The following is a 27,464-nucleotide window of genomic DNA, read 5'->3' as shown; positions in this document are numbered from 1 at the left end:
GAAGCCAGGAATGGAAGCATCTCTGCATTCATGTCAATGCGGCCGTGACAAACCCAACTTCCTAGGGAAGGGGGCTGCGCAGAGAGATGTTTTAAAGTTTTTGTATACGTGTAAAAAACCCCGATTAACACCCCAAACAAAAGCGGGTGCTGCCGGAGGGTTCCCAGAATCGGTTCCTTCTCTGCAAGCATCCCACCTCGTGCCGCCCTCCTTTGTATGCAGGTCCCGCCCCATGTAAGAATCAGGCGCACATTTGCATAAAGGGGTACTTAAAACATTGAGGGTGGCTTGCAAATAAGGACCAGCTCCTATTGGCTGGGGTACAGCAGGTGCTGCGTCCCGATTGACCAAACTCAAGAGGGCGGGGCCGTCGCCCAGGGCGACTCTCGCGGGCGGCGCGTGCCCCTTCTCAGAAGCATCAGCGCTGGCGCGCGCTGTGGAGCCTAACGCTACACTCTGTGCTGGCGTGACTGGGCCACCGATTTCCATCCTTTCCATCCTGGCCCCCCCTGGCCCGGGCTCCACAGCCGCTCTGCCCCGGGTACCTCAGACCTGCAGGCTCCATCTGCGCAGCGTCTCCATGTTGACCAAACCTCAGGCAGAGCTTCCCGCGCCCTCCGTAGCCCCGGCGCTGCCGCCAGGTGAGTGCAGTTTCCCTTACCAGGACCTGGCCTGGCGGGGGCAGGTTGCAAGACCGAAGGGCAGCATGGGGGAGGGGGGTCACAACGCAGGGAAGCACACCATCACCCTGACTTCCTCACCTCTGCCCGCCCGCCCGCCCGCGCAGGAGGCAAGAATCAAGAAGCATTCGAGGCCGAATACCGACTTGGCACTGTACTGGGCAAAGGGGGCTTTGGTACGGTCTTCGCGGGACACCGTGTAGCAGACCGACTCCAGGTATTCACTACGGAGATCTTGGGAGGGTCGGGTGTGTGGGGGTGTAGTGGCTGAAGGGATGGGGCTTGAGATGCTGGTTGATTGGGGAGTGTGCTTGTGATGTGTGTAGTAAGGGCTGGGAGAACCAAGATGCGAGCGGTTTGGCTGCTGGGAGGATCCATATTTGTGTGTGGTGGGGGGAGGGGATTGCAGGGTTTTTTTGGGGGGGCGTCTATGAGGGGCGGTGATATAGGGGAATTTCTGGACAAGGATTCAGGAGGTCCGGGATGTGAGATTAGGGAGTGGGGGGTCAGGGGGACATTAGACCCCGGACTTCAGTGGGCCTGTGTATGTATGTGTGGGAAGGTGGGGAACCCAAGTCTAAGATTTTTCAGGGATCTGTAGGCAGGTATGTGGAGTTGGGAGGACCAGGTCTTGGTACAGAGTTGATCGAGGTTTGGGGGTGGAAGGAAATAGAAAATTCAAAAGCTTGGCAGTGAGGAGACGGGAAGCCTGAGAAGGGAGAGCCCAGGGCTAAGGATGGTGGGAAGGTTGAACTTGGTTCTGAGGACGAAGGCAGGGCAGAAACTCTGGACCGTGATGGGGTGTGGCATGCGTGATGCGGTGTGCGGTTGGTAATCTGTGAGGCAAGGGGGCTGGCTAATGAAGACGCACTGGAAGTGGGCAGAGTCGACTGGGGGCGGTCACCTGTTAGTCCCCTCATCCTGGCCCTTTTCTGCAGGTGGCCATCAAAGTGATCCCGCGGAATCGGGTGCTGGGCAGTTTCCCTCTGGTGAGTATCTCTAGTGTACTTCCTGACTAGTGGACTCCCCACCTCTTTTTCGTTTCTAGGGGATGGCTGACTCCCTGGGTCCAGTAACTGAGAACATTACTATTAGCCCTTGCTTATACCCCTGAGGTGAAACGCACACCCCAATACCACTCTGATTCTCTCCAGTTCCTCCTAGGGTCCCCGATTCTCCCCTCCAAGCCTTTTTTTCTCACCTACCCACCAAATCCTGTTTGGTGGGGGCTGTCCGCAGGGCGTGCTGGTGAAGAAAAAAGGTCAGAGGTCACTGGTTGCTATAGCGATGGTGGCTGCTCTTTCCTGCTGTTACAGAGCAAACAGACAGCAGGGCAGGTCTGGGCAAGTTGTAGTGGCCAGCGCGCCCCCTGGTGGTGTTTAGGGACACTGCGCGTGCGCAACCCGTGGGACTTGGAGAAGGTGCGCCTGCGCAGCAGACTGATTTGCATTACCGTGAGAAAACCTGTCTGCGTCTGTGCAAGTCAGTGGCCTGCCTAGGAGAGGGTCCCACCTTAGGCCCTCCAGACAACAGTGTGCTCACGCTGAGCTTCCTAGAATGGGTATGGCAGCTTTTTGACCAGTAAGATTCACACCTTTTACTGAGTTCTCACTGTAGACCTCCGGCTTTGGTTCATCATCAAAGTTTACTGTGTTCCTGGTTCTACTGAGTCCTCTCATTGAGCACTCGATGAGCCGCTTGGTAACAATGACATCATATCACATGATAACCTTGATTGAGTTATTACTTTGTGCGAGGTCCTTGGCAGTTAATCACTTTCAGCTACTGAACAAATAGATTTTGGGCACCGGACCGTGTGCTAGGCACTATTTCTGGCACCATGCAAAATATCATCTGTTTACTGAGAGCGCATTTTGTGCTGGGTTCTTTTCTATTCATTACTTCTGCCTATTTAACAAAGGTTCATCAAAGTTCATCCCTGTTATCAGAGTCCCTGAGTATTACAAATGGTTAATGCGCTTGGAAACCAAAAGGTTGGCAGTTTGAGTTCGCACACACTGAAGAAAGGCCTGGTGATCCTAACTCTTGAAAACCTTCCGGCGCCCAGTTCTTCTCTGACACACGTGAGATTGCCAAGAGCTGGAACTGAATTCGATGGCAACTAGTTAGGGTTGGCCTGCTCTATGGTTGAGACTGCTCATCGATGAACAAAACCGATCATTTGACGGTAATGGTGTTGATTGAGTGTTATATAAAGTGCTTTCATCTATTTAACTGAGCATCTACTATGTCTGAGGTACTGTTCTAATCATTTGGGGTATATGGGGAGCCGAGCATATAAACTATTACATAATAGTATTTTCTAAGCGCTTCCTGTGCCAAAGGCCATTTGCTAAGAGCCGCTTGGATTCTTTGATGGTACTGGGTTCCTGTGTGCCTGATGTGCATGGGCTCTTTGCTTCCCTCACTCTCTCATGGGCTCTGATTTTGAGTATTTCAGATGAAGAAACTAGATGGGGGAGAGAGGAGATAAAGGGAGCTGATATCAAAGAGGTCAAGAAGAAGAAACTGTTTTGAAAATGATGTGGCAGTAATTGTACACTCATGCTTGATCTAATTGAATTACAGATTGTTAGAATATCTGTAAGAGCGCCCAATGAAATGCCTTAAAAAACTCGAAAACGGGCCCTCGAAGGGAAGTGGGCTATTCAAGGCCGCACCCAGACAGGCTGCCCAGGAGCTCTGCTCTGAGCCCACGTGAGTAGTGGCCACGGAACCACTGGCCTGACATACCTTTTCCTTTCCCGCCCCCCAGACAAACTCGGCCACATGCCCACTCGAGGTGGCCCTGCTTTGGAAGGTGGGAGCCGGTGGTGGACACCCAGGTGTCATACGCCTGCTCGACTGGTTTGAGACACTAGAGGGCGTCATGCTGGTCCTCGAGCGCCCTTCACCTGCCCAGGATCTCTTTGACTATATCACCGAGCAGGGCCCACTGGGTGAGAGCCGAAGCCGCTGCCTCTTTGCCCAGGTAGTGTCAGCTGTTAGGCACTGCCATGCCTGCGGAGTTGTCCACCGTGACATCAAGGACGAAAACATCCTGATAGATCTCCGCCGAGGTTGTGCCAAACTCATTGACTTTGGGTCTGGTGCCCTGCTTCATGATGAGCCGTATACTGACTTTGATGGTAAGACTTGCCTAAACCCCGGGGGGTGGGGGTGGGGGGTGTTGTCTTTTTTACCTTTAGTGTTATGATCTTTTAGCCTCTAATGCTCGAGTGATCTGTGACCCTTGACCTGTACTGTACCTTTCTTTATAAGGTGCCTTTGATTCCTCTCAGCCTTATCTGCTGATAAAGTCCATCTGATGACAATGCTCTCACTTTGTTGTGGGCACATCTAGGTTTTTTGTTTTGTTTTTTAATTTTTTGGGGCACATCTAGCTTTTATCCTGAATGTGCTCTTATTCTCATAGTGAGTGTGCCCTTTGGTTTAAGGTGTGTTTATTCTTGGGATGGGACCTGCTCTAGTTTGAAGTGTCCCATTATGGTGGTATAGTGGTTACCCATCGGGCTGTAGTCTGGAAGGTCAGCAGTTTTAAACCACCAGCGGCTCTCCAGGAGAAAGATGAGGCTTTCTACTCCTGTGAGCAGTGACAGTCTCAGAAACTCATGGAGCAGCTCTTCTACCCTGTCCTATAGGGTCACTGTGAGTCAGCATCGATGACTCAATGGCAGTGATTTTTTTGCTTTTTTTGTTCTGGTAAGGCAAGCCTGCTCTTAGAGTGAGTGAGTGAGTGAGTGAGTGTTCCTAGTTCTGGGGAGGAGAGCATACTTCCTGGGGAGAGTAGGGGTGTAGGGGAAGGGCAGAATCAGAAAGTGATCTCTCAGTTTGTGTACAGGGACAAGGGTGTACAGCCCCCCCGAGTGGATCTCTCGACACCAGTACCATGCGCTCCCGGCTACCGTCTGGTCACTGGGTATCCTCCTATATGATATGGTGTGTGGGGACATTCCTTTCGAGAGGGACCAGGAAATTCTGGAGGCTGAACTCCACTTCCCTGACCATGTCTCCTCAGGTGAGGCTCTCGGTGACCCCAGCCCAGCATACTCCCACCCTCCCAGAGAGTGATGTCTCCCTACTGACTGCTAATCAATCTCCCTTTTACTTCTGCCCTGCAGGATGCTGTGCCCTAATTCAGCGGTGCCTGGCTCCCAAGCCCTCTGCTCGGCCTTCACTGGAAGAGATCATGCTGGACCCCTGGATGCAGACTCCAACTGAGGAAGCACCCCTCAGCACCCCCAAAGGCGACTCCAACCCCTTGTCATGGTCCATGCTGCCCTAGGTCTACCCAGCCCCTCACTGGCTGAAATAGCCACATCATAGCCATGTTACAGTTATAGTTTGGACACCTAATGATCTGGTTTTACAGGTCATCAACAATCCAGTGTTACTAGGGGGATCTACAGTGTTACTACAGGAGTAGGGGGTGAGAAAGACATAGCCAAGTCTGCCTAGTCCCTGTCCTAGTCCTGCTAAGGAGCCCTCTTATGGCTTCTTATGGAGTGGGACTTTCTTGCTTTCCGTTTTGCTAAGGATGTTAATTTGAAGTCACTTATTTTAAGCCTCACAATTGTTAAATTCGAATAGGTTACACGCCCTGCTTCACTGGCACCTCTTATCACCATATACACTTTTGTTCACATGCCCACACTTGGGGCAAGGGTGCTTTCTTTCCAGTAGCCCAGCAGCCTTTATTTTGACAAAGGGGCCCTTTCCTCAAGCTGCTTGCCTGCCTCAGCCCAGCGTTGCTTACTCTGGGGCAGGCAATGCCCTGTTGTTATCCTAGGGTTTTTAGTTTTTTTTCACTTTTCACTTTTGGTGAGGGGATCCTACTGTTATCTCAAGTGCTCTTATTCTGGTGAGGAAAACCCTACTTCCATAACTTGAGAAAGAATGGGAAATGGGCAACATCAGAAACTAGGGTGGGTTGGTGGCTTTTTCGAGAGGGGGAATTAAGTCTTTGTTACCTGTTCTTCTGGGACCTCCTCGCCCACGTTGGCAGTTTTACTACCTAGGAGCCAAGATTGTCCAGCTGAAGAAATGTAAATACTTATGTATCAGGGGATCTGGAGTGCTCCCCTTCCCCCGTGCCTGGATTATTTAAAAAGCCACGTCTGGAAGCCCACTATTTAATAAACGCAATAAAACCAAAGGTGACTGACTGGTCATTCAGAGATACGGAACCCTGAGCCCCGAGGAAGAACAGACCGAGCGCGTCTACTTTGGGGTACCTGACGAAGTCTTACGGGTTTATTGGGACAGGCTCACAAAAAAAACCCTCCCCCCTCACTCTAGCACCCATGCTAAGGACACGCGGGAGGATTCCACGGGAGAGAAGTGAGAAACCGAAGCTGCTGTTTCCCATCTTCACCTTTCCCTGCTCAGCCCTCTCTTCTCTCCCTGCTCAACTGCCCTGCGCTATAGCATCTTGGTTTCACGTGTCCTAGCATCATCGCTGCCACCCTCCTCTGACTCTGCTTTCAAATGCCATTTGACCAGTGAGCACTTTTCCCTGCTGGCTTACCTGCCTTTCCTGTCGCTGTGCCTGTCCCCATCTCCCTTTTACTTCCCCAACTCTTCCCTTCCAGGCGCACCTCTGCTTGCTTCAGCTAACTAGACCTGCTCTACTCTTATATGCTAGCTCACTTGAGGGACCCTCACCTGCCCCTGCCCCTCTTCCTCAGGCCTCTCAAAGCTGACGTCCCGCGGGCATCCTAAGGGGCGGGGTCTGGGCGGGGGGCGGGGCGAAGCGGAACTTCGGCCCAACCGGAGTGTGCTTCGGGCTTGCTGATTTCGGAAGGGAGGTCTCTGAAGGAGATGCCAATGAGACGCCCGGTTCGAAGAGATTGACAGTGGTGGGGCCTGGGTCGGGAGCGGGGCCCAGTGACAAATGAACCAATGAGACGAGGGGGAAGGATGGGCGAGTGATGTGAAGCGAGATAAAAAAGGTGGCCGCCGGAGAAGCCACGGGCGGGTTTAACAGTTGCTATGGGCCGACAAGGCCACGCAAAGTGGGCGAGAGGCGCGGCCGGCCGCGTGCCCAGTCTCTCGCGCCCGACCTCGGGGTAGCCCTCTTGCACTCGGCGGACGAGGAAAACCTGTGTCCAGTCCGCCCCCGCACTGTCCCCACCCTCACGCCGGATACTCGGAAGCGGAAGTTACAGACACGGAAGTGGCCTGCTGTTGCCGAGGGGACGGGCCAGGCAGATGCCAACATGGCAGCTGTTGGGGCTGCTGGTTCCACTGCGGCGACTGGGCCAGGGGTGGTCTCAGTGGGGGCTTTGGAGCCCGGGACCGCGAGTGCGGGTGAGACGGGCTGTGGCCCAGCAGTCCGCGGCGGGGCGCGGGGCGGGATTGCTGGGATCGGGAAGATTCCTCGCTGAAGCTAGAGGGAGCATCCCTTCTGCACCGACCTATGCCTGTCAGAAAGGGAGAACGGGATGGAACATTGTCAGTGCCGAGAAGACACCGTTCTGAGGGTGGTCCTTCCGCACATGGAGGGCAGAGGCTATTCCGACTTCCTTTTATGGGCTGCTAAGACATTCTGAGAATGTGGAATTCTTTGTCGAAGGGAGAGAACATTCTGGGGAGGGGAGGGTGCTCGTGCTTAGAGACTGGAAAGACTTCTGTAGGTTCTGGGTTCTTCCTTATAGAGAGATAGGGGCCCCTGTGGGTTAGGGTGGGGCGGGGCCTTCCTGCTATGAGTAGAGGGTCAATTTTGACAAGATGCCACTTAGTAGAAAGGAAGACATTTATTGGGGGGTGGCAGTCTCCTCAATGGAGGTAGAGTTCATTTTATGTTGAAGTGGGAGCGTTCTTCCTTATACGACAGAGAAAGGACGTTTGGAATGTGCTGGGGCAAACTCAGAAAACTCACTGCACTGTCATCCAGGCGATTCTAGCTCATCGTGGCCCGATAGGACAGGGTAGGATTGCTCTGTGGACCTCTAAGGCTGTACATTGTGAAGTACAGTGCCCCATCTTTCTCCCTTGGAGCAGCCTTGTTCCGGGGTTCCTATGATTGTGGGCAGAACAAGGAATACTACAAGGAGTAGAAGTGAATGGAGGTAGGAAAAAGACTACTAGGGAGTCCTGAGAACTGGTTCCTTATATGGTTGATGGACCCAGCCCATGGTCAGCAGGGGAATCAATCCTTCCTTATAGGGGAGTTTAACCCTTAGGACAGTGGGAGAATCATGTTGGACATCCATCTGGTTTGGGAGGAGTATGCTGTCATGGGGAAGAGTTTGACAGGGCACTCTGGGGGCAAGGATCACCCCGTATGGGATGCGTAGACCATGCTGAGTGTGCGAGAACTGGAGCATTTCTTCGAGTGGACCATTCCTTGGGAGATTTACATGCTTTATACCAGCAATCTCATTCCTGGTTTGGGATATCATTCTTTACCTGGGACAGTGCTTTGTTGAAGAGGAGTATCGTTTCATAGAGGTCTTTCATTTTCTCCGCTCTGAAATGAGAACCCATGTAGTTCCTTTGACCATCAGCATGATAGAGGGGGCCATTGAGGTAACTCATATGGATCCTTTAACTCAGTAACAGACATGGTTACCAAAAAATGTCAAGAAGGTAGTCCTTTGGTATTCTGTCTAAGGGAGAATTCTCACTCCAGAGAGGTAGAGACGAGGTCCAGGGGGTTGTTGAGAGCCTGCTCAACTACTGACATCTCAGTAAGGATTCCAGGTATGGGCTGCACTTGGCTGTGGCCAATTCTGCCTTTGGCTGAGGCAATGGAAGGGGGTGAGTCAGGCCCACATCGAGGTGGGGTGGAACAGGCCAAGGGAGGAGAAAGTGTTGGTGGCTAAGAGGATCCTGGTTGAGACGAGAGACGGGAACAAGTCATGCAGCTCTGACCCTCTCCTTCCCCCTTGGTCCTTCTGTTCCTCACAGCTCACCGGCGCCTCAAGTACATATCCCTAGCCGTGCTGGTGGTCCAGAATGCATCCCTCATCCTCAGCATCCGCTACACTCGCACGCTGCCTGGGGATCGCTTCTTTGCCACCACCGCTGTGGTCATGGCGGAAGTCCTCAAAGGTCTCACGTGCCTGCTGCTGCTCTTCGCACAGAAGAGGGGTATGAACCAAGGGTGGGGGTGGGTGGGTGGTGTTCTACGTACACGGAAGGTCGGTTGGGAGAGTTTCTGTCTGTAAAAATGCTGGGGGAGTGTATACGGGCAGCTAAGCTGCTTTGTTTCCCATCCCTCCTGCTCTTCAGTGGCTGCATCTTCACTTTTATACCCCGAAGGCCCCGGGCACCGACCCTGTGTACACTATACTAGTGAGAGCACCTATGCCCATAAAAAGCCCACAGGGTAACAGGTGACTCTTACCTGACAGTTCATTTACTTACTTTCTGTTCTGAAGACTTGTCATAAAATGCAAAATCAAATAGAAGAGTAACGTACCATGTGGCACCCCCCAGATCAAACAATGGTCCGCTGCTGGACCCTCAGCCACTCAGCAGCATCAATGATTCCCTCCCCCATCCCACCCCCGCCCCCGGCCGGCTACTCTGTGTCTGCAGACCATCTGTCCCGTAGCATTTTGAGGTAAATCCCACATGTCATTGTATACATAAATATTTTTGTACATACTCAAAAAAGTTAACTGCAAGAACTAAATCCTATCTCAAAAAAGTAACAGTAAGTCAAATACTAACAGTCAAATAACAAAATAACCAGGTAGTGTTAAAATGTGTAATTATGTTTTAAATGTCATAAAAGTTCATCAGCATTTGAACCAAGTTTGTATACTGGCAGTGTTTTGTGGATATGCCCTTTTAGCCTGTTAGTCTTCAAACAATCACAACAACAACAAACCACAAATGGATCGCCTTCAAGTCCACTCTAACTCAGGGTGACCTCATAGGACAGAGTAGTATTGCTCTTTGGGGTGGCCAAGACTTTTGAACTTTACTGGAGCAGAAACCCTCATCTTATGTCCCGAGGAGCAGCGGGTGGGTGTGAACCAGTAACCTTGTGGTCAGCAGCTCAGTGAGTAGCCCAATACGCTTATGCCACCAAAGTTCCTTATACATCTGTAGGTCCCAGCTCCCCCCACTGGTGCCTATTCCCCCCTCTTGCAAGTAGACTTTGGGTAGTCCGGATTTGACTGATAACCTCCCTGTGGTATCATGTAATATGTTCTGTCCTTTGGTGGTAGCATACTGGGTTATACATCAGATTGCTAACTACAAGGTCAGCAGTTCGAAACCAGGAGTCACTCTAGTGGAGACAGGCAAGGCTTCTACTCCCATAGACAGTGATAGTCTTGGAAACCCTGAGGGTCAGTTTTACCCTTCCCTACAAGGTCACTATGAGTGAGAGTCAACACCATGGCAGTGAGGTTTTTGGTCCCCCTCCCTGCCGTCCCACTGAGCCTGTCTGTAAGGCTTTCTTGTGGCGGAGTGGGTTATGCATGGAACTGCTAAGAACAAGTGACGGAGTGGGTTATGCATGGAACTGCTAAGCACAAGGTCAGTGGTTTAAACATGCTGGTCAACCCCACTCCTCCCCCGATAATGAGACTGTCTGCTTCTTGTCAGAGTTAACGTCTAGAAAACCCAAAAGAAGGCTGCTCTACTCTGTCCTGTAGGGTCACCCTAAATCAGAATTGACTCAATGGCAGTGAGATTGGGTTGGGTCTGGTCGTTTCTAAAAATCATGCGTTGGGACTGTTTGCTAATTTAAATGCCTCCTTGAAGTGCTTTTACTTAAAAATCCTTTCCAGTAGTTTCTCTTTAAAAGACCTCGTGTATGAAAGGTTAGAGATGAGTTAGCTGGCTCTGCCCTACGTGGCATGGGGGCTGTATATTGGGCTGCTAACCGCAAGGCCAGCAACTTGCAAGCCCCAAAGATGGTGTATTTTATTCCTGTAAAGTGTTCCTGTCTCGGAAACCCCTTCGACCCGGTCCTAAAGGATTGCTCTGGGTCAAAATTGACTTGTTGGCAGTGAGATTGAGTTGGTTGAGAGCCCTGGATGTTTACCTAGAAGGGAACCTCCCTCCAAGTCCTCGGGAAGCAGCAGCTTCAGAGCCCTGCCTGTTCTTCCCTTTATTGGTTCAATAAGGAGTGGCCGTTTTATGCCATGCCCTTCCTGTTATCAATGCGGGCATGAATCTGGCCCCCACCCCGGCTGACATGATTTACTTATTTTATGCATTAACTCTTTATTGTGAATTAGGCGAAGATTTATAGTACGGCTCATCCGTTTTAGATTCACTGACTCGTCAACATCTGGTTTCAACTGATCCATGGTGACCCTCTCAATGTACCCTCAACGTCTCCTCCATTTCCTCCCCGTTCTCTGTTTCTGCGCTTTGTCCTTGAGTAGGGTTCTACACCTCTGATTCTCAGTGATTCGGTAGTCTATCACAGGAGTGGGTCCATCTCCTGACTGGAATGGTAGGCTGAAGGTTTTAGTCTCTGAGGTCCTGCTGGTCTCTCTAATGATTTTGATTTCTTTCTTTTTCTTTTTTTTTACTCCTACTCTATCCAGGACCTTCGAATGTGGTCCTTTTTCTGAGCGGGTGGTGATGGTAGCTGGACACCATCTAATTCTTCTGTTTTTGGTTGTGGATTCTGAGGTTTGCTTGGTTCTTTCATCCACTGAACTCATTGTTTCCATATGTCTTTTTATTTTTATCACACTTCTTTCCTTATGACCCTTGTTGCTCTTCACCCAAGTAGGATATAGAAAATTAACTTTGTAGGCACTGAGATCTAGTTGCAAACAGAATCCCTGGGATCGGAGTGCTTTTTCAGTCTTCTGAACCCTTTGGGGGTCGAACGACCCTTTCCCAGGGGTCGCCCGATTCATAATAGTAGCAAGATGACAGTTATGAAGTAGCGACGAAAACAATTGTATGGTTGGGGGGAGGGGTCACCTCCACATGAGGAACTGCATGAAAGGGTTGCAGCATTAGGAAGGTTGAGAACCTCTGTTTTAGATGGAGAGGGATAAAAGAGCTACAGACTAAAATTACAGGCCAGGCCCCCCCAACTTTTATTTCCTCCTGAATTCGTTTGATGGTCAAACCTAGCCTGCTCTGACTGAGTGTGCGGCTCTCTGTGTACTTTTGTTCTTTATTTGTCCCGCTTGGTGTGACTCTCCGTAGCGTTCATTGTGGAAATGTGAATGACCCTGTGTATATATCAAAGGCAGAGTTTTGTGCACAAGCCCCTGCAAGAGTGCCTGGGAAAACCTTGCACGGTGGTCGCGGAGATCTTCTTGGAGGAGCACCTTCAGCTGAGACTTCAGAGATGAACTGGCAAAAGCACGGGGTAGCTTTGCACAGGCCGGAGATGAGGGTGTGTGAGGGTTACTATCTAGTAAATGATTCTCATGTACGCACCGCAGTAGATCCTAACAGGACGGTCTGAATGCCCAAGCAGGGGCAACTTGGGGTGCCTAGCGCCCAAGATGAGCCCAATGGGAAATGGCCCTTGCCACCCGCAGGCTGCTCACAGGCCAGTAAGGAGCTATAATCCAGCTAAAATGCCCCTTCTGTTTCGTCAGTTCCTGTTTCATGGTGACTGTGCAGACGTCTACTGCGGGCTTTCCATGAATGGGGCTCTATGAGACGGAGGCAGGCTGCAAGACGAGCGAAACATGGGCCATGAGTCTCTGGCACTCCCGGGGTTCTAGATGTTTCTTTTGTGTCCTCGTTGACTGAGTGGGCCTACCGAGGACAGGGTGACCATGTAGAGAAAAAATAATGCAGGCCTTCTTCCCCACCTCAGGGCATCACGTTCTGGTGGGGACCGGAACTGGTCTTGCCCTCCAGGGTCACAGCCTGGTTGGGGAGGCACAGGGCCAAGGCCTGGTCCCAGTCTTTGCGGCCTCCCCAACTCGGTAGTCAACTCTGAAACACCCTCCTGCTCCTCCCCACTTCCCCAGGTAACTTGAAGCACCTGGTTCTCTTCCTGCATGAGGCCGTCCTGGTGCAGTATGTGGACACTCTCAAACTCGCAGTACCCTCCCTCATCTACACCTTGCAGAATAACCTCCAGTATGTTGCGATTTCCAACTTGCCAGCTGCTACTTTCCAGGTGAGCCCCAAGTCCCGCATGGCCCCCCGGGGGACCTGGTTGGTTTGGGGGATAATGGAATGTTCTGGGAGGGCTGCAGAGAGCCAGAGCTGTTTCCTCCTCAAAAGTCCTGAGAACTCCTGCATTCTCAGATCCCTGCTTTGTGAAAACTGGGGCGGGAATGGAAATACCTGAAATCCCCAGCATGCTGGGATGGCTTCAAAAAAGAAAGAAGAGCCCTTAGTTGCCCATGAAGAGCCCTTAGTTGGCAATAAACTTTAAGCTCTTTGAAAGCAATGTTGTAAAATGCTCAGGAGCCCTGGTGGCGTAGTGGGTTTAGCACTGAGCGCTGCTATCTTCAAGGTCAGTGGCTCAAACCTACCAGCTGCTCTGTCAGAGGATGACGAGGCTTTCTTCTCCCATAAAGATTGTAAAGTCTCAGAAACCCAATGGGGCAGTTTTACTCCATCGTCTAGGGTTGCTGTGAGTCAGCGTTAAGTCGCTGGCAGTGGGTTTGGGTTTATTTTCCGAAGAGCCTGGATTCTGGGGCCAGGCTGCCAGAGTTCAAATCCCAGGTCTGCTACTTTCTGGTTGTCTGATATTAGGCAAGTCACCTAACCTTTCTGTGCTTTAATTTTCTCAACTTGAAATTGAGGGTTAAACCAGTACCTACCTCATATGGGTGTGAGGATTCAGTGAGCTATTTCACAGAACATGCTTAGACCCACATCTGACATGTAAATGTCATGACTTGAATGCCATGTAAATGTTTGCTAATATCGCTGTGTGGTTGACTAATGTATACCAAAGTAGATCCCTACGAAACCTTTATTTGTCAAGACCTCCTCACAAAGCCTACCCTGTGTGAAGGAACCCTGATGGCATAGTGGGTTAGGCATTGGACTGCCAACCACAAGGTCAGCAGTTCAAAACCACCGGCTATTCCTCAGGAGAACAATGAAGCTTTCCACTCCCACAAAGAGCTCCAGTCTCGGGAACCCACAGGGGCAGTTCTACCCTGTCCTCTAACATTGCCATCGAATTGATGGCTGTGAGCTGGCTGGCTGGCCTACGTGCATTGGCCCTGCCTTCTAGATGGTGATGCCAGGACTCAGGGCAAATACTTGGCTCCTAGTCACCCAGGTAGGTAGTGGTGGGTTTGGGATGTGGACTTGGGTGTGGCCAAGGACTTCCTGGCATAGCCATTCTGTCATGTACTTTCTGGGAGTCACTCAAAGCTGATCTCACTACAGCTCAGTTTATGGCCAGTGGTTAGGTATTATTGCTATTTTTATTGTCAGCTGCCCCGCCCTGGCCCTCTGTTGTGCCTGGGGGCCCACAGTAAGTGCTGTCCCCCGGGGCTACATTAGGGCCAGGGCCAGCCCTCAGTGCCTTCCGCATGTCACTCACAGGTGACGTACCAGCTGAAGATCCTGACCACGGCGCTGTTCTCCGTGCTCATGCTGAACCGCAGCCTGACACGGCTACAGTGGGCCTCCCTGCTGCTCCTCTTCACTGGCGTCGCCATTGTCCAGGCGCAGCAAGCCGGAGGCGGGAGCCCACGGCCACTGGATCAGAACCCCGGGGCAGGCCTTGCAGCTGTGGTGGCCTCCTGCCTCTCCTCAGGCTTCGCAGGCGTCTACTTTGAGAAGATCCTCAAAGGCAGCTCAGGCTCCGTGTGGCTGCGCAACCTGCAGCTCGGTCTCTTCGGCACAGCACTGGGCCTGGTGGGGCTCTGGTGGGCCGAGGGCACCGCTGTGGCCCACCGTGGCTTCTTTTTTGGGTACACACCTGCTGTCTGGGGTGTCGTGCTCAACCAGGCCTTTGGTGGGCTCCTGGTGGCTGTTGTCGTCAAGTACGCTGACAACATTCTCAAGGGCTTTGCCACCTCCCTGTCCATAGTGCTGTCCACTGTTGCCTCCATTCGCCTCTTTGGTTTCCATGTGGACCCAATATTCGCCCTGGGCGCCGGCCTGGTCATCGGTGCGGTCTACCTCTACAGCCTTCCCCGAGGTGCAGCCAAGGCCTCTGCCACAGCCTCCGGGCCCGCCATGCACCAGCAGCCTCCCGGGCAGCCGCCGCCGCCTCCAACGCCGCCCGCCTCCCACCGCGGAGACCTCAGCCAGGAGCCCTTTCTGCCAAAGTCAGTGCTGGTGAAGTGAGGGCTGGCAGTGGTGGGGGAGCTATGGAGGGGCCAGGGTGGAGGGTGGTAGGTGGCTGGGGCTGGCAGGCAGTCTGGGCGTCAATGAGAGGTGGAGGAGGGAGCATCACCTCACCCTTTCTGAGAGGCTGACCTCTCTCCCCAGAGGTTTGAGGACTGGTTGCCTAGGCCAACCCCCTGTGGGACAGGGTTAGGGATGTCATTCAAGGATCTTTTTTTGTTTTCTTTGTCTGCCTCTGTCCGTTGGAGTTGTCCTCTCTCACATCTGAGAGAGCCCCTCCCAGCCTTTCCGCCTTCTGTCTAAGACAGGACAGATTGGCCAGAACGCCTACTGCTCTCTAGCAATCACTGATGCCTACCTATGGGGCTCACCCTCCCATAGTTTCGAGGCCTTGTTTCCTCGCTCTCCACCACACTGGATCATGTCAGCAGCTTGGTCTCCCATGTGGACTTGAAGCTGCTTCTCTGAGACCCCCTGAAACTGGACTCCTTGGGAATGCCTGGGGAGCAGACAAGGGTGATTGTTCATGGCTGCTGGACTCCGGCCAGCAGCCTTGTCAGGGGGAAGGTGTGCAATCGGGGCTGTCGGGTTTAGTGTTTTTGATTTTGATTCACAGTATAATTGAATAATTGATAATCCAGGGTGGAGGAAGGGGCGGGGAGTGGGGGAGGGCGGGGGGCGGTCCTTGCTGCCAGTGACTGAATCTCATTGACTCTGAGACCGTCAGCTACCGGATGCAGTTATTTTCTGAAACATCCGGAGAAGAAATATAAAGCTGCCAATCACACTCTTAATACCCCACTGGCTGTATGATGTACCCTTAAGGTACGTGCGTGCATGTATGTGTGAGAGAAGAGGGGGAGTGCCCTAGAATTGATGAAACATGGAACCTGCACCTTGCATTCCCCAAAGCTTATTAACCCTTTAACTGTATCCGTGTGTGTGTGTGTGTGTGTGTGTACGTGTACATGCACGCATGGGAGGTATCTGGGCTGTCTTTGCTATATGTAAATAGAGCCATTGGATCTTTATTTTTGATTAATTTGTTCTGATTTTTTGATTTGTTTTCTAAGGAACTGTAATGAAAAAAATGTCAGGATATCCAATGCCAAATAAAGATGTTGTATTTATTTAGTCCATGTGCTGCTTTCTGATCCTGGGGGTGGGGGGGTGGGGATGCACGTGCACTCGCTCGCTCACTCACTCGCTCTCTCACTTGGAGGCATTGCTACTAACCCAGGGTGCCAGCCCCACCCATTGCCCTTGGCTTGCTCAGGAAACCCAACTACCAGCCCGCCGCAGCTCTCTGTTTTTCTTTCCTCCCATTCCTACCACAGGTTGCTCACCAAGGTGAAGGGCTCCTAGCCGCTGGGATTGAAGACGTTGCCCTGGCCCAGTTGGGCCCAAACTCTGATCAGTATTGGGGGGGTGGGGGGTAGACCCTAAACTCCCTGCTCCCACCACCACCCTCTTCCGCTCCTAGGCTGAGCTGGCATGAATAACCTTCCTCTGGTTATGAGGGCGAGGGCATGGGCATGGCCCTACTCAGCCTTCAGCTCAGCCACCCTCATTCCCTTTCCATCCCCCAATACTTCTTAGGTGATTTTTTACAAATAAAATGTGTTTTGCATCTCGCTGGCTGGGAAGGTGAGGGGGAAAGCAAGTGAGGGGGTGGGGGAGGGGAGGCAGGTGGAAGGAAGTACTCAGGTCTCATAAGCATGATCCCAAGAAAAGCTTTTATTAAACACCCCCCAACCCTGCCCCTCCCGGCCCCTGAGCCTGGGCTGCTGCGCAGTGGCTCAGTCCTGCTGCTTGGTTCGGGAGGCCTCGGCATTGGCCCGGAGCACAGCCCCCGGGGACGGGTACGGGCGCTGCTGGAAGAGGGGGCCGGCAGCTGTTGTGTCTGCACCTGTCTTGGCCTCGTTCCGCTTGGGAAGTCCTGTTGACCATGTGCCCCTGGGGTGGGGGGGAATACACAGAAGATCGATCGGGTGGGGCCGTGGGGTAGGGTGGGCCCCTCTGCCCGGGCCCATGAGGGAGAATCGGGGGGTGGGAGAAAGGCTGGTGAATTGTGGGGTTGTCACTTACCGGGGTGCATCTGAGTAGGAGCTGGGGTCCATGGGATCTAGCTCCTCATCCTTTCGGCTTGCCACTGTGGGAGGAAGTGGGCGGGTGAAGGGCTGCGCAGGAGGAGCCTGGATTGCCAAACACCTCCGCCCTAGCCCCAGCAGCACACTGGTTCCACGGGTGGGCTGATAAGCATGCCGCCCCCCATGTTGCGTCTTAGACAGCTCGCTTGCTTCCCTCCCTCCAGTCCCGGCCCTGCTCAGCTTACCCTTCTTGCTCTTGGGGTATGGAGCAAGCTCCTCCCGGCGATGGTGACGCCGTTCTTTAGCCTCTTCTCGGTCTGCCTTGTCATACCCACGGTCGCGGTCTCGATCTTTGTCCCGCTCTCGTTCTCTGTCTACCTTGTCATAGCTACGCTCTCGGTCTCTGTCCAATTTGTCATGGACCCGGTCCGGCTTGTCATGGGCCCGGTCCGGCTTGTCGTGGGCCCGGTCCGGCTTGTCGTGGGCCCGGTCGGGCTTGTCGTGGGCCCGGTCCGGCTTCTCCTCAACCTCTGGGAAGGCAAAGAAAACCTTGACATAACCTCCTTCCTCCCACCCCAACCCCAGGTCAACATTTCCTTCAAGTACCTCTAGCCTGGAGCTAGGCTTATGTGGTCTCACCTGTTCTCTGATCTGTAGTTTCCTTACCCCCAATCAGAACAGCTAGAATAGCTTCAGGCACCCTTCGATTTGTCAACTCACCTGCATTATTGCTTCTGAGCTTCTTAGCAGATTTGGTGACAACGAAGCTGGGATCATGTGGGGAAAGCCAGGACACAAGGTCTGTGTCCACATTCCAGTAGTAAGGGAGCCCGCTGCAGGGCGACGAGGGCGGAGGGAGGGAGCGTCAGTACAGGTGTTCTCCGCCTCAACTCGTCTCCCAGATCTCTGCCTGTACCTGCTCAGATCAGGACCCCCAGAACTCTTCCCTGGTGTGTCACCCATAAACCCCAAGGCCAGGGATCGCCCAGGGAGGGTCTGATTGGGAGTCATCTACCCCCCCGTGGCCGCCCCCCCCCACAAGCAAGTCCCCAGACTCACCAGGAAGGATCAAACACCTTGTACCAGCTAGGTGGCAGGCCCTCCAACCGGGTAGCCTCGTAGTCCACAGGGTCGTCGTCGTAGTCCTCAGCAATGATCTCTTCCTCAGGCTCTGGCACGATAAGGAAGGGGCGGGGGAGTAGTTAAGGGGCAGGGGAGTCTCATCCTGCCACCAGGGCCGCTTGTGAGCAAGCGAGCGAGCCATGTTCACGTTCCAATACCTGACCAATCATAAATGACACATGAGGGCACACGCATGTGTGTATGCCAGGAAGCAGATAAAAATACTTTGGCCCAAAATCACAAACATCTGAACATAAGGGGAGGGATTCACCCTCAAATGATCCAAATCTAGTATGTTTTTTTAATTTCATTTATTTGTCATCAGAAGTAAATATTTCCCAAGATATAATTACATATTGTTTTTGTGATGAATCACTATGCTTTAATTATGTTCAATTTGTAACAATGAAAATACATCCTACCTACCAGATATTTACATGACGATTCATCCCAAATCTAGTATGTTTCTGGGTTCCATTGATAAGCCACACTGTTATCCGAACCTATCTGATTGCAGTTTAAAGTGCCCAGGGTTTATCCAATCATTGCTCTGAATCCATTTAATTCCTGAGTGGCAAGATATTATTGGCAAAGGGCCCAGGGCACAGAGCTGCAGGTGTCCGTTGGTAAAACACAAAGGTGCATATGAGCAGTGCCCGTGTCTGACCTTTATTAGATTTCAGCTACTGGATGCCACGAACAATGAAATGTGTGCTTCAGCACAGAGCATAGTACCTGTTGCAAAATATGCCCCAAAACTCAAGTCTGTTGTTGTGGTTAGTATTGTTAATCAGGTGCGAGGTCAAGAGCACACGGTTGGAAATGACTCTCCGTGGTCACCAGCAGAATTATTAACCTTAAGGTCTATGTCCCAGAGCAGGCCATTAGCTGATGTAAATTTCAACACGATAAACAGTAAAAAGTACTTTTCAGCTGGAGCCCTGGGGGCTCTGTCTTGTTCATGTTGGACTGCTAACCAGGGCATCTGTGGTTCAAACCCACCCCAGCTGTTCTGTGGAAGGGATGAGGCTGTTTGTTTTCATAAAGATTTGGAAACCTTATATAGCAGAGGTCCCCAAACTTATTTGGGATACTGCCACCCTTTCAGAAACAAAAAACCAATTACTCAGCATCCTCAACCCCAACAGTGAACATCGAGGATAAAGTGTACGTGCTTACTACTTTGGCAGCCCCCAGGTTATCATCCCCCAATTGGTCCAGTGCCTACCAGGTGGTAGTATCGCCCACTTTGGGAAACACTGCTACCAAGAGTTGCCCTGGGTCAGAATCTGCTCCATGGCAGTGGGTGGGTGGTGGCCACAGCACAGCCTAAAATTGCCAGCTTTCAATATTATTCATAAAAAGGCATAAATGTTGAGCATCAGCAACAGTGTTGGCCTAGATGCTAGTCTCACTAGTATTATTTCGTGCAGTGAGCAGAAAAGTGTATGCCAGGCACCCCAGGCCAACTCCTAGCGACCCTGTAGAACTGGGTAGAGCTGCCTGTGGCTTTCTGAGAAGGCGACTCTTTACAGGAGCAAAGGCCTCATCTTTCTCACAGAGCAGCTGGTGTTTTCTAACTACTGACCTTGAGATTCCCAGCCCAACCCGTAACCACCACGTCCCCCCAGGCTCCTTATGCTAGGTACTCAGTTGGCCCAAAATATATGTCAGACACTGATACGGTGACCGTAAATTACATAGGTGCGGGCTTCAACAAGTTCATGGGGTGGGGGGATGGTTTGAAAAGATAATGGAATTTTTCCAGGAATTCTTTGAAAGCCCCTAGTCTCACTAGCACAGTGGCAACAGCCGCCCGAACTACTGTAGACAACTAAGTATCAACATCTCCAGCCCGGCGAAGTACTTGGCACGCTGGAGCCTGCTGTAGCTTATCTGCTCCTCTTACTATTGTATACTTTGTTACCACTCCACGGAACCTGGGGCGCCAGAAGCCAAAACAAGCAGCAGCTGGCGGTTTTGTGGAGGATAAAGCATCTGTTCCCCTACAAATCCTTGGTGTATGTTAATATCAACAACAAAGTTGCCATCCAGCCAAGCACATGGTGGGCCCTTCAGCTCTTAGCTCTCACCGGGCTCCAGATGTTTGAGGATGCCTCTCTTGGCCAGCCGGGTCTGCAGCGCCACGGGCAGTGGCATAGTGGATAGCAGAAAGTCTAAAATCCACAAGAGAAGGATTAGAATTCAGATCTGTAACCAAGCGCGCACCCCTCCCCCACCCCCCGCATCGATTCTTCGGAGCCCCCACCTCCCCTTCTGCGCCAGTCGCTGGGTGGGTGAAAACGACAGCGCTCAAAGGGTCGTGAAGGAGCAACTTCACCCACACACTCACCTGCCTTCTCCCAGTGCAGGCGTCTCGAATTTCACTCCCAGGCCCAGGATCTGCCCGCAAAGGCAGTCAAGCGCGACCCTCCCCCCGGGTCCCCAAAATGGACTCACCCAACGTCCCCCTAAGACTGCCCGGTGGGAGGAACCAAAGCGTTGAAATGGGGCCGAGTGAAGCACTTCCTCCAGCTCCCAAAGAGTGTGCCCACCCTGACGTTACCACTAGTGTCGTGGGCACTGAGGGGCTGTCAGCCACGCTGCCCCTGGCACGTCGCTGAGCTCGCCAGGACCACACAGCCCTCAAGCCCCAAAGCCCAGAAGGAGGGCTTTTCTTCCTGAACCCTTAGGTAACTGGGAGACGCTAGAAGGCTACAGTGAATAGATGACGTAAGCTGGGAGGCCAATGAGAGCGTGCGTTTGGCCTTACGTGTAGCGAAGCAACCCAACCCTCGCCTTGGAATAGGCGGAGCGCGCGGGCGCCCGGGTGCGTTCACTCTAGGGGCGGGGCCCCGCCACAGCGGGCCTGGCTGCGCGGCGGGGTCGCAGGCGCCATGGAGGAGTACGCGCGGGAGCCTTGGTACGGCGGTGGGCGCTGGCACCGGGCCTGGCGCTGCGGCCGGCCGTGGGAGGCGGGGGCGGGGGGCGCACCGGCCGCTTGGCGCCACGCGCCACACTTGGGACTTGAGCTCTTTCCACTCCCCCGCTTGGCTCGCCCACCCAGGCGGCTTTAAGAGCGCCAGCAACGCTGCACCCGCCCGAGGAGGCGCGGCCTGGGACGAAGCACGTCACGTTGCCCCTGACTCGCCTCCTCTCCCCTCGGTGTCAACACGCTGGTCGGGTCCATTTCAGCCGGGGCTGGGGGGGAAGGGGTGGTGCGACCCGGGGCCGAAAGCAGCTGGGTTACCACGCGTGGCGTCCCTTAGCTCTCTTTGGGTAGTGAAGGATGGAGCCTTGATGAGCTTATTGTGGGCAAGAGGGGAGTACTGAGTCCTCCCCACTGTCTGCTGTCGGGGTTTCCCAGGAGCTCTCCATTGAAAGTGCTCAATTGACCGCGCCCCATGCTGGAGAAAGGAAGGAGACAGCCCCACCCCCCTCCCCTCCCCCGACCACCACCAGAACCCTGCTTTAATAACAATTATGACTCAGAATCGGCTCCATGGCAGGCAATGGCTTTGTTTCTTTTAAAATATATATATTTTTAATCTAGCTAGCTAACACTTCTATATCACTTATTTAAAGGTGCCCACTCTCTGCCTGTATCAATTCACTTAGTCTTTAGTAGTAATAAAGTACCTGGCTGATTTCCAGAATTGGCTGTGAAGGGGGGGAGAGGGGGCAGGGAGCAGGAAGGTTGAAGAAAACCTGTGGAACACTACTGTGTCAGGGCAAGGCTCGTGTTAACCTCTTCCTCCCCGTTCCCTTTTGCAGCCCATGGCGCATTGTGGATGATTGTGGTGGAGCCTTCACCATGGGTGTCATGGGTGGCGGAGTCTTCCAGGCCATCAAAGGCTTCCGCAATGCCCCTGCTGTAAGCCTGGGCCGTTCCTCTGGCGGCGTGGGGGTTGGCCAACCAGCCTGCATCGGGTCCTGCCCTGAACACTGCCGGTCACATGCACTTATTCATTCTGATTCCTGCTCACCTACTACGTGCCAGCCCTGCCTTCCAGATCTGGGGTCTTTCGGGGGGAAAATGCCAAAGATGGCCTCTGCTGTTCTCCTTGACCCCCAAACTGGGGGCACCTCAATGGACATGCTGCCATGTCCAAACACGCATCACCAAATCCTAGATGTGTATGCAGAGCCTAGCAGACTGTGCCTGTAAGGAGATTCTGTATCAAAAGCTTGCCTAGAGGGAGGTCACAGAAGCTTAATTGACAGAGGGAAGGACAGCCCCGAATCAAGCAAGGTCTTTTAATTGAACACAACTGTCCTAGTTCTCGGACAACACTCCCACCCCACCCCCAACACGAGGGGATCCCATGAAATATTGCGGCTTTAAATGCCATCTATTTGCCCAGGTCTCTGTAGTTTCGCTATCTAACCCTGTCTCTCCCCTGAACTCTATAGACACAACTGTCTACTTGACCTTTCCCCTTGGATATGACCAACCTTAAACTTGCCAGGTCACAATAGAGCTTCTGGTCTAATATCCTCAGTCAGCCTCATCTCTGGAAATGACCCTTCCCGCTTTGAGTTGTCGAGGCCCCAAACCTTAGACTCATTCTTGTCTCCTCTTGTGTTTGCCCTGATACCTCATTCAGCATCTATTCAGCAAAACTCACAGACTCAGCCTCCAAAACTTATGTCCTCACATGAGTAACTTCTCAATTCCTCTGTCACCATTCTGGCCGGAGTCCCTATGACTGCGGTAGTTTGCACGTTCATCACTGTGGAGTCTTGGAACAGTTGTACCTGCCTGCCTCCCGGTGCCCATCTTCTGCACCTCCTTGGCCATTTGGCTTTACCCTCTCTGGCCTTTTCACTCTTCCTCCGGTACCCCTCGCTCATGCCTGCCTCACAGCCTTCGAACTTGCTTTCACCTTCACCAGAAACCCCCTTGCCTGGATCTTTGTGCATGCCTCTCCTCATCCTCAAGGTCTCAGTCCAAATGCCCCCTCCTTAAAGAGGCCTTTCCTGACAGGGCAGCCACTCTCGTATGTCTTCGTCCCTGTTTGTTCCTTCTGCAGTGCTTAGTGCTGCCCGGGACTCTCTTGTTTCCTGGTTTGCAGCCTGACTCAGGATCCAACTTTCCCACTACAATGTGATCTCCGAAAGGGTCGGGACCCAGGCCTGGCTTGGTCACTGCCATATCCCCGCGTTTAACATGGCGCCTGACACATAGTAGGTGCTCAGTAATAATAGAGGGAATGAATGGATGATGATGGCTCAAGCCAGCTTTAAGAGCACTTCTGGCGGGTGTTCCTTGGTGGTTTTTCCACAGCTCGGCCCCTAACGCCCCTAACAGGGCTCCCATCCCCATGCCTCCTTTCAAAGCCAGACAGGCATTCCATCTGCCAGTGGCCATCCCTCCGCCCTGATTGCCCTTCTTCTTACTTTTCCCCAGGGGATTCGCCACCGTTTGAGAGGCAGTGTCAGTGCTGTGAGGATTCGAAGCCCCCAGATCGGAGGTGAGAGGCTTGTGGAGCTAAGCGCCATGGTGGCAAACCTGGCCGGAAGAGTTTGCCCCTGTGGGCCTAGACTTTGAGGTGGAGGTCCCGGTCCCGCCTGATTTCCTGTGGGGTGGTGACTGTTCCCAACTGAACTTTGGGAACTGGGATGGCGGTAACCGTAGCCACCGCTGTAGTTTGGTACCTAACGGATCAAGCATTGAAAGTAGACCTCGTTATTAGGATGGATGTGTTAAGAACATGAATATCACTGACTGACTTTTAACAGTTTTAGAAATTAAATAGCCCACAGTGCCAAGAGTAGGGCCTGGCAGAGAGGATGCCCCGGGCAGCATTTTAACTCTCCTTGTGGACTGCTTGGCTTTCCTAACCTGGTGGTGCAGGGGTTAAGCACCCAGCTGCTAACAAAGTGTAGTTGGAGCCTGCCACCTGCTCTGGGAGAAACCCAGCCATCCACTTATGGAAACAGCTTGGGGAACCCCATGGGGCAGATCCTTTCTGTCCTGTAGGGTTGCTATGAGTCAGAATGGTCTCCGTGGCAACGGGTTAGTATACATAGTTCCTGGCCCTGTAACCAAGACCAGAATTTTGATTATTGTGATGAGTTACAATGGTCGAAGCTGTTCCGTTGCAAGCCATATACAGTAGAAGATGAATCTACCGTATATACTCGTTTATACGCTGAGTTTTTCAGCACATTTCTAGTGCAGTTTTTATAGTTAAATTAGGTGCCCCAGCTGATATTCGGGTCGGCTTATACTCCAGTGTAAACGGTACTTGTGAATGTCTCAGAACTCCCTCCAAAGTTGAAGGGTGAATTGGTGGCCATTGTGGATGACTTGAAGTGGGACCTACCAAGGACAGGGCAGACCAGAAGTAGGTCTTGGGATCTTGCTGTCTGAGTGGTTCTCTCTCTTGGGTAGTAAATTCCGCTGCTGGACATCCCCTGACTGAGACTCGGTGGGGTGAGAGTGCCGGGGAGCACTGGGCCTTGATCTCCTTGCAGGTAGCTTTGCGGTGTGGGGGGGCCTGTTCTCCACCATTGACTGTGGCTTGGTGCGGCTGCGGGGCAAGGAAGACCCCTGGAACTCCATCACCAGTGGAGCATTGACTGGTGCTGTGCTGGCAGCCCGCAGTAAGTACCCCGAGGCCTGGCCCTAGCCCCAGCCCCCAGATCTGCTTGTGCCCTCACCACTCTCTCTGCCTCCTCGCTACTCCAGGCGGCCCACTGGCCATGGTGGGCTCAGCCATGATGGGGGGCATCCTGTTGGCCCTCATCGAGGGTGTCGGCATCCTCCTCACTCGCTACACTGCCCAGCAGTTCCGCAACGGTGAGTACCTGGCTGGCACTGGCCAGGGAGGGAGGCGCATGTGCCAGCCAGCCTCCTCTGCTTGCTCTTATCTCTTTCTCCCCTCCTTAGTGCCCCCATTCCTGGAGGACCCCAACCAGCAGCCCCCCAAGGAGGGTGCTCCAGCCCCAGGCTATCCTGGCTACCAGCAGTACCACTGAGGAAGTGACCACCTAACGCCGCCACCACCGTGGGAACCCCTCCTCGGCCCCCTCCCCGGTGATCTACCTCGAAGGGAGGGCTGGCTCCCAGTTGGCCCCAGACCCCACCAGAGAGGGCTTCTCTTCTACTTCCCTGTCCCACTGTGAGGAGGGGGCGCCACAGCCCCCTTTCCTCTCTCAGGGCATCCCTAGCCCTACACTCACATGTAACGGATTCTCACCCTGACCCCTTGTGTGGTGCCCTGAAGAGTATTTAAAGCCAGTTCTGAAATGTCTATTCATGGACTCCTTGGACTCCCCATGGGAGCCCCGTCTCAAACAATGCGGCAGAGCCAGAGGACGGGGGTCCCAAAGAGAGCAGACGCTAGTAAATGCCTGTGGGGCAAATGACCGAGAGGGGCCAAGAATGAATGTGAGGTACATGTGCAGGCCGGTGTGGGGGCCAAGTGGTGAGTCCTGCCCCCAGAGGAACGGGTTTGGCAAGGAGCGCTAGAAAAGCCTTTCTAGGGTGGTGGCGACGGTGTGGTTCTGTGAGTGGTGGCCCTGGGCCCTTCCCACACCCCAACAGCCCTGCTCCCTCCCTCTTCTCTCTCATCTCTCCCTCTCTACTTACCACAGGACTTCTGCTCTCTGATGCTTAGTGTCACCTGTCAGGATTTTCAAAAGGGCAGCCACAAAGAACCAGAACTGAGTTTCCCCTTGTAGGGGTGGGAAGGCACCCCTCACGGGCTGGCACAGACACGGTCTCCTCTGCCCCGAGCGCTCCTTGGTGGTGCAGGTAGAAGCCTTCTTCTCTGCAAAGGGCTCCACGGAGGTGGAAAGTAGCACCTCTCACCAGGCACCTGCCTCACAGAGGAATAAGCCTGCCAGTGCAAATGCCCCGGGGGAGGGTGGGGCACAAAGGCCTTCAAAGAGGAGTCAACCGTTTTCTCCACAGAAAAATCCCTATCTTGCCGGCCATCCTAGAGCAACGGAAACCTCGTCTCTCTCTTCCTGAACAAGACTACTACTTAGTCACAAGTGCTAGGTCCCTGGGTCTCCTGAGGTCTCATTAGGGGCCCTAGTGGGAACAGAGCTGTGACACCTCCTTGCTTGTGTGGCTCAGTGCCAGGCAGTGTGTCGTTGTCATGTGACCAAGGAGCCCAGCCTACTGCCCCAAGGGCCATGCACACACATCTCTGAACACAGCGCAGCAGGGCCACAGCTTCAGGCCATCCACATGCCTCCCTGCGGGCCCCAGGCACCACTCGGACCTAGAGTGAGAGTAGGTCCTGACCCCTCGGGACCTTCCAATGGTCCTGTCCTTCCTTCCCTCCAGGCCTCCTCTCCCTGAACTTGTAAGCACCGTGTCACTAGCTCCTCTAGGTCTTTCTCGGGCTCCCTGTGCCCCTGGCCTCCTTGACACCACCACCCCCTCCCCGCTGCAGGGTGCTGTTGTCTTTGAACCTTCCTGTTTCCGGCGTATCCCGGCTTCAGCCTTTTCAGTACTGCTCTCCATGGCTCCTGCAGGCCCTTCCTCTTTTATATGCTGGTGGCACTGAGGATTAGGTGTTGGACTGCTAGCTGCAAGGTCATTGGTTCAAATCCAACAACCGCTCTGCAGGAGAAAGCTGAGGCTGGCTGCGCCAATAAAGATTTAGTCTCAAAAAAAAAAAAAGATTTAGTCTCAAATAAAACCCAAAGTTTTTGTCTCAGAGCTGAGGCAAGGGGGGTTAGATGGATGCCAAGACACGTGGAAAGCTGAGAAGCAGAAGCTAAAGAGACAAAAGACCCACCAGAGGCGGTGGAGTGGGAGAGGCAGACAGCTCCTGGTGGCGGTGTGGTTACTCATTGGGCTGCTGACCACAAAAGTAGCAGTTCGAAACCACCAGCTGTTCTGCTGGAGAAAGACAAAGTGTTTTCTCCTGTAAAGAGTTCCAGTCTTGGAAACTCTGGCAGTTCTACCCAGTCCTGTAGGGTTGCGGTAAGTCAGCTTCGACTTGATGGTAGTGAGAAGACAGACGTTAGGGCACTGTCCTTTGTTTTGTTTTGTTTTTTAAGATTATTTCATTGGGGGCTCTTACAAATCTTATAACAATCCATAATTCAATTGTACTATGCATACTTGTTACATATGTTGTCATCAACATTTCCAAAACATTTTCTTTTTACTTGAGCCCTTGGTATCAGCACCTCTTTTATTCCCCACCCTCCCACCCTTGGTCAATTATATACTGTTGTTATTTCGTGTCTTACACTGTCTGTTGTCTCTCTGCACCCACATTTCTTCTATTCGTCCCCCTGGAGGGTGGGCTATATATCCAACCTTGTGATGGGTTCCCCCTATCTCTCCCCACAATCTTCCTACTCATATATC

At 52.9% G+C, this 27,464-nt stretch overlaps 4 protein-coding genes across 7 annotated transcripts; 3 read left to right on the top strand and 1 right to left on the bottom strand.

Annotated features, from left to right (window-relative positions):
- Positions 1-417: 417 nt before the first annotated feature.
- On the top strand, positions 418-5,846 carry PIM2 (Pim-2 proto-oncogene, serine/threonine kinase). Its single transcript, XM_075539193.1, has 6 exons — positions 418-641; positions 788-897; positions 1,619-1,669; positions 3,457-3,829; positions 4,543-4,719; positions 4,823-5,846. Exons 1-6 carry the CDS (start codon positions 581-583, stop codon positions 4,984-4,986), a joined length of 936 nt encoding a protein of 311 aa, XP_075395308.1. The 5' UTR covers positions 418-580; the 3' UTR covers positions 4,987-5,846.
- Positions 5,847-6,627: 781 nt separating this feature from the next.
- Positions 6,628-16,547, top strand: SLC35A2 (solute carrier family 35 member A2). 3 transcript variants are annotated; one of them, XM_075539328.1, is made up of 5 exons: positions 6,628-7,010; positions 8,613-8,795; positions 12,620-12,771; positions 14,753-14,893; positions 16,250-16,547. In XM_075539328.1, the coding sequence occupies exons 1-5, from the start codon at positions 6,920-6,922 to the stop codon at positions 16,349-16,351; spliced, it is 669 nt and encodes a 222-aa protein (XP_075395443.1). In that variant the 5' UTR covers positions 6,628-6,919; the 3' UTR covers positions 16,352-16,547. The 3 variants fall into 3 exon arrangements, 2 of the variants coding, with proteins under 2 accessions (XP_075395443.1, XP_075395442.1); XR_012781184.1 differs by having other exon boundaries at positions 6,638-7,010; positions 14,163-15,737; XM_075539327.1 differs by having other exon boundaries at positions 6,639-7,010; positions 14,163-14,893.
- A 78-nt stretch (positions 16,548-16,625) lies between these two features.
- On the bottom strand, positions 16,626-20,844 carry PQBP1 (polyglutamine binding protein 1). Of its 2 annotated transcripts, none has more exons than XM_075539330.1 (7): positions 20,478-20,844; positions 20,218-20,301; positions 18,062-18,173; positions 17,723-17,835; positions 17,248-17,532; positions 17,001-17,064; positions 16,626-16,868 (listed from the first exon to the last, which is right to left on the bottom strand). In XM_075539330.1, the coding sequence occupies exons 2-7, from the start codon at positions 20,282-20,284 to the stop codon at positions 16,712-16,714; spliced, it is 798 nt and encodes a 265-aa protein (XP_075395445.1). In that variant the 5' UTR covers positions 20,285-20,301; positions 20,478-20,844; the 3' UTR covers positions 16,626-16,711. The 2 variants fall into 2 exon arrangements, with proteins under 2 accessions (XP_075395445.1, XP_075395444.1); XM_075539329.1 differs by having other exon boundaries at positions 20,585-20,844.
- A 75-nt stretch (positions 20,845-20,919) lies between these two features.
- On the top strand, positions 20,920-26,765 carry TIMM17B (translocase of inner mitochondrial membrane 17B). Its single transcript, XM_075539331.1, has 6 exons — positions 20,920-21,047; positions 21,899-21,998; positions 23,535-23,598; positions 24,605-24,733; positions 24,819-24,929; positions 25,020-26,765. Exons 1-6 carry the CDS (start codon positions 21,022-21,024, stop codon positions 25,106-25,108), a joined length of 519 nt encoding a protein of 172 aa, XP_075395446.1. The 5' UTR covers positions 20,920-21,021; the 3' UTR covers positions 25,109-26,765.
- Positions 26,766-27,464: the final 699 nt, after the last annotated feature.

The sequence above is a fragment of the Tenrec ecaudatus genome, chromosome X (genome assembly GCF_050624435.1).
Source record: "Tenrec ecaudatus isolate mTenEca1 chromosome X, mTenEca1.hap1, whole genome shotgun sequence".
NCBI lineage: Eukaryota > Metazoa > Chordata > Mammalia > Afrosoricida > Tenrecidae > Tenrec > Tenrec ecaudatus.
Note: the sequence above shows the minus strand (reverse complement) of the source record. Positions and strands in the feature narration are given on the sequence as shown.

Excerpts from the sequence above, each read along its gene's own strand:
- SLC35A2 (XM_075539327.1), top strand. The coding sequence starts at position 6,920 with ATGGCAGCTGTTGGGGCTGCTGGTTCCACTGCGGCGACTGGGCCAGGG. Across the intron at positions 7,011-8,612 it reads GCCCGGGACCGCGAGTGCGG|CTCACCGGCGCCTCAAGTAC; the intron begins GTGAGACGGGCT and ends TGTTCCTCACAG. Across the intron at positions 8,796-12,619 it reads GCTCTTCGCACAGAAGAGGG|GTAACTTGAAGCACCTGGTT; the intron begins GTATGAACCAAG and ends CCACTTCCCCAG.
- TIMM17B (XM_075539331.1), top strand. The coding sequence starts at position 21,022 with ATGGAGGAGTACGCGCGGGAGCCTTG. Across the intron at positions 21,999-23,534 it reads GCTTCCGCAATGCCCCTGCT|GGGATTCGCCACCGTTTGAG; the intron begins GTAAGCCTGGGC and ends ACTTTTCCCCAG. Across the intron at positions 24,930-25,019 it reads TGCCCAGCAGTTCCGCAACG|TGCCCCCATTCCTGGAGGAC; the intron begins GTGAGTACCTGG and ends TCCCCTCCTTAG.
- PIM2 (XM_075539193.1), top strand. The coding sequence starts at position 581 with ATGTTGACCAAACCTCAGGCAGAGCTTCCCGCGCCCTCCGTAGCCCCG. Across the intron at positions 898-1,618 it reads GTGTAGCAGACCGACTCCAG|GTGGCCATCAAAGTGATCCC; the intron begins GTATTCACTACG and ends CCTTTTCTGCAG. Across the intron at positions 3,830-4,542 it reads GCCGTATACTGACTTTGATG|GGACAAGGGTGTACAGCCCC; the intron begins GTAAGACTTGCC and ends GTTTGTGTACAG.
- PQBP1 (XM_075539330.1), bottom strand. The coding sequence starts at position 20,284 with ATGCCACTGCCCGTGGCGCTGCAGACCCGGCTGGCCAAGAGAGGCATC. Across the intron at positions 18,174-20,217 it reads CCTCAAACATCTGGAGCCCG|AGCCTGAGGAAGAGATCATT; the intron begins GTGAGAGCTAAG and ends TTATCGTGCCAG. Across the intron at positions 17,836-18,061 it reads AAGGTGTTTGATCCTTCCTG|CGGGCTCCCTTACTACTGGA; the intron begins GTGAGTCTGGGG and ends GTCGCCCTGCAG.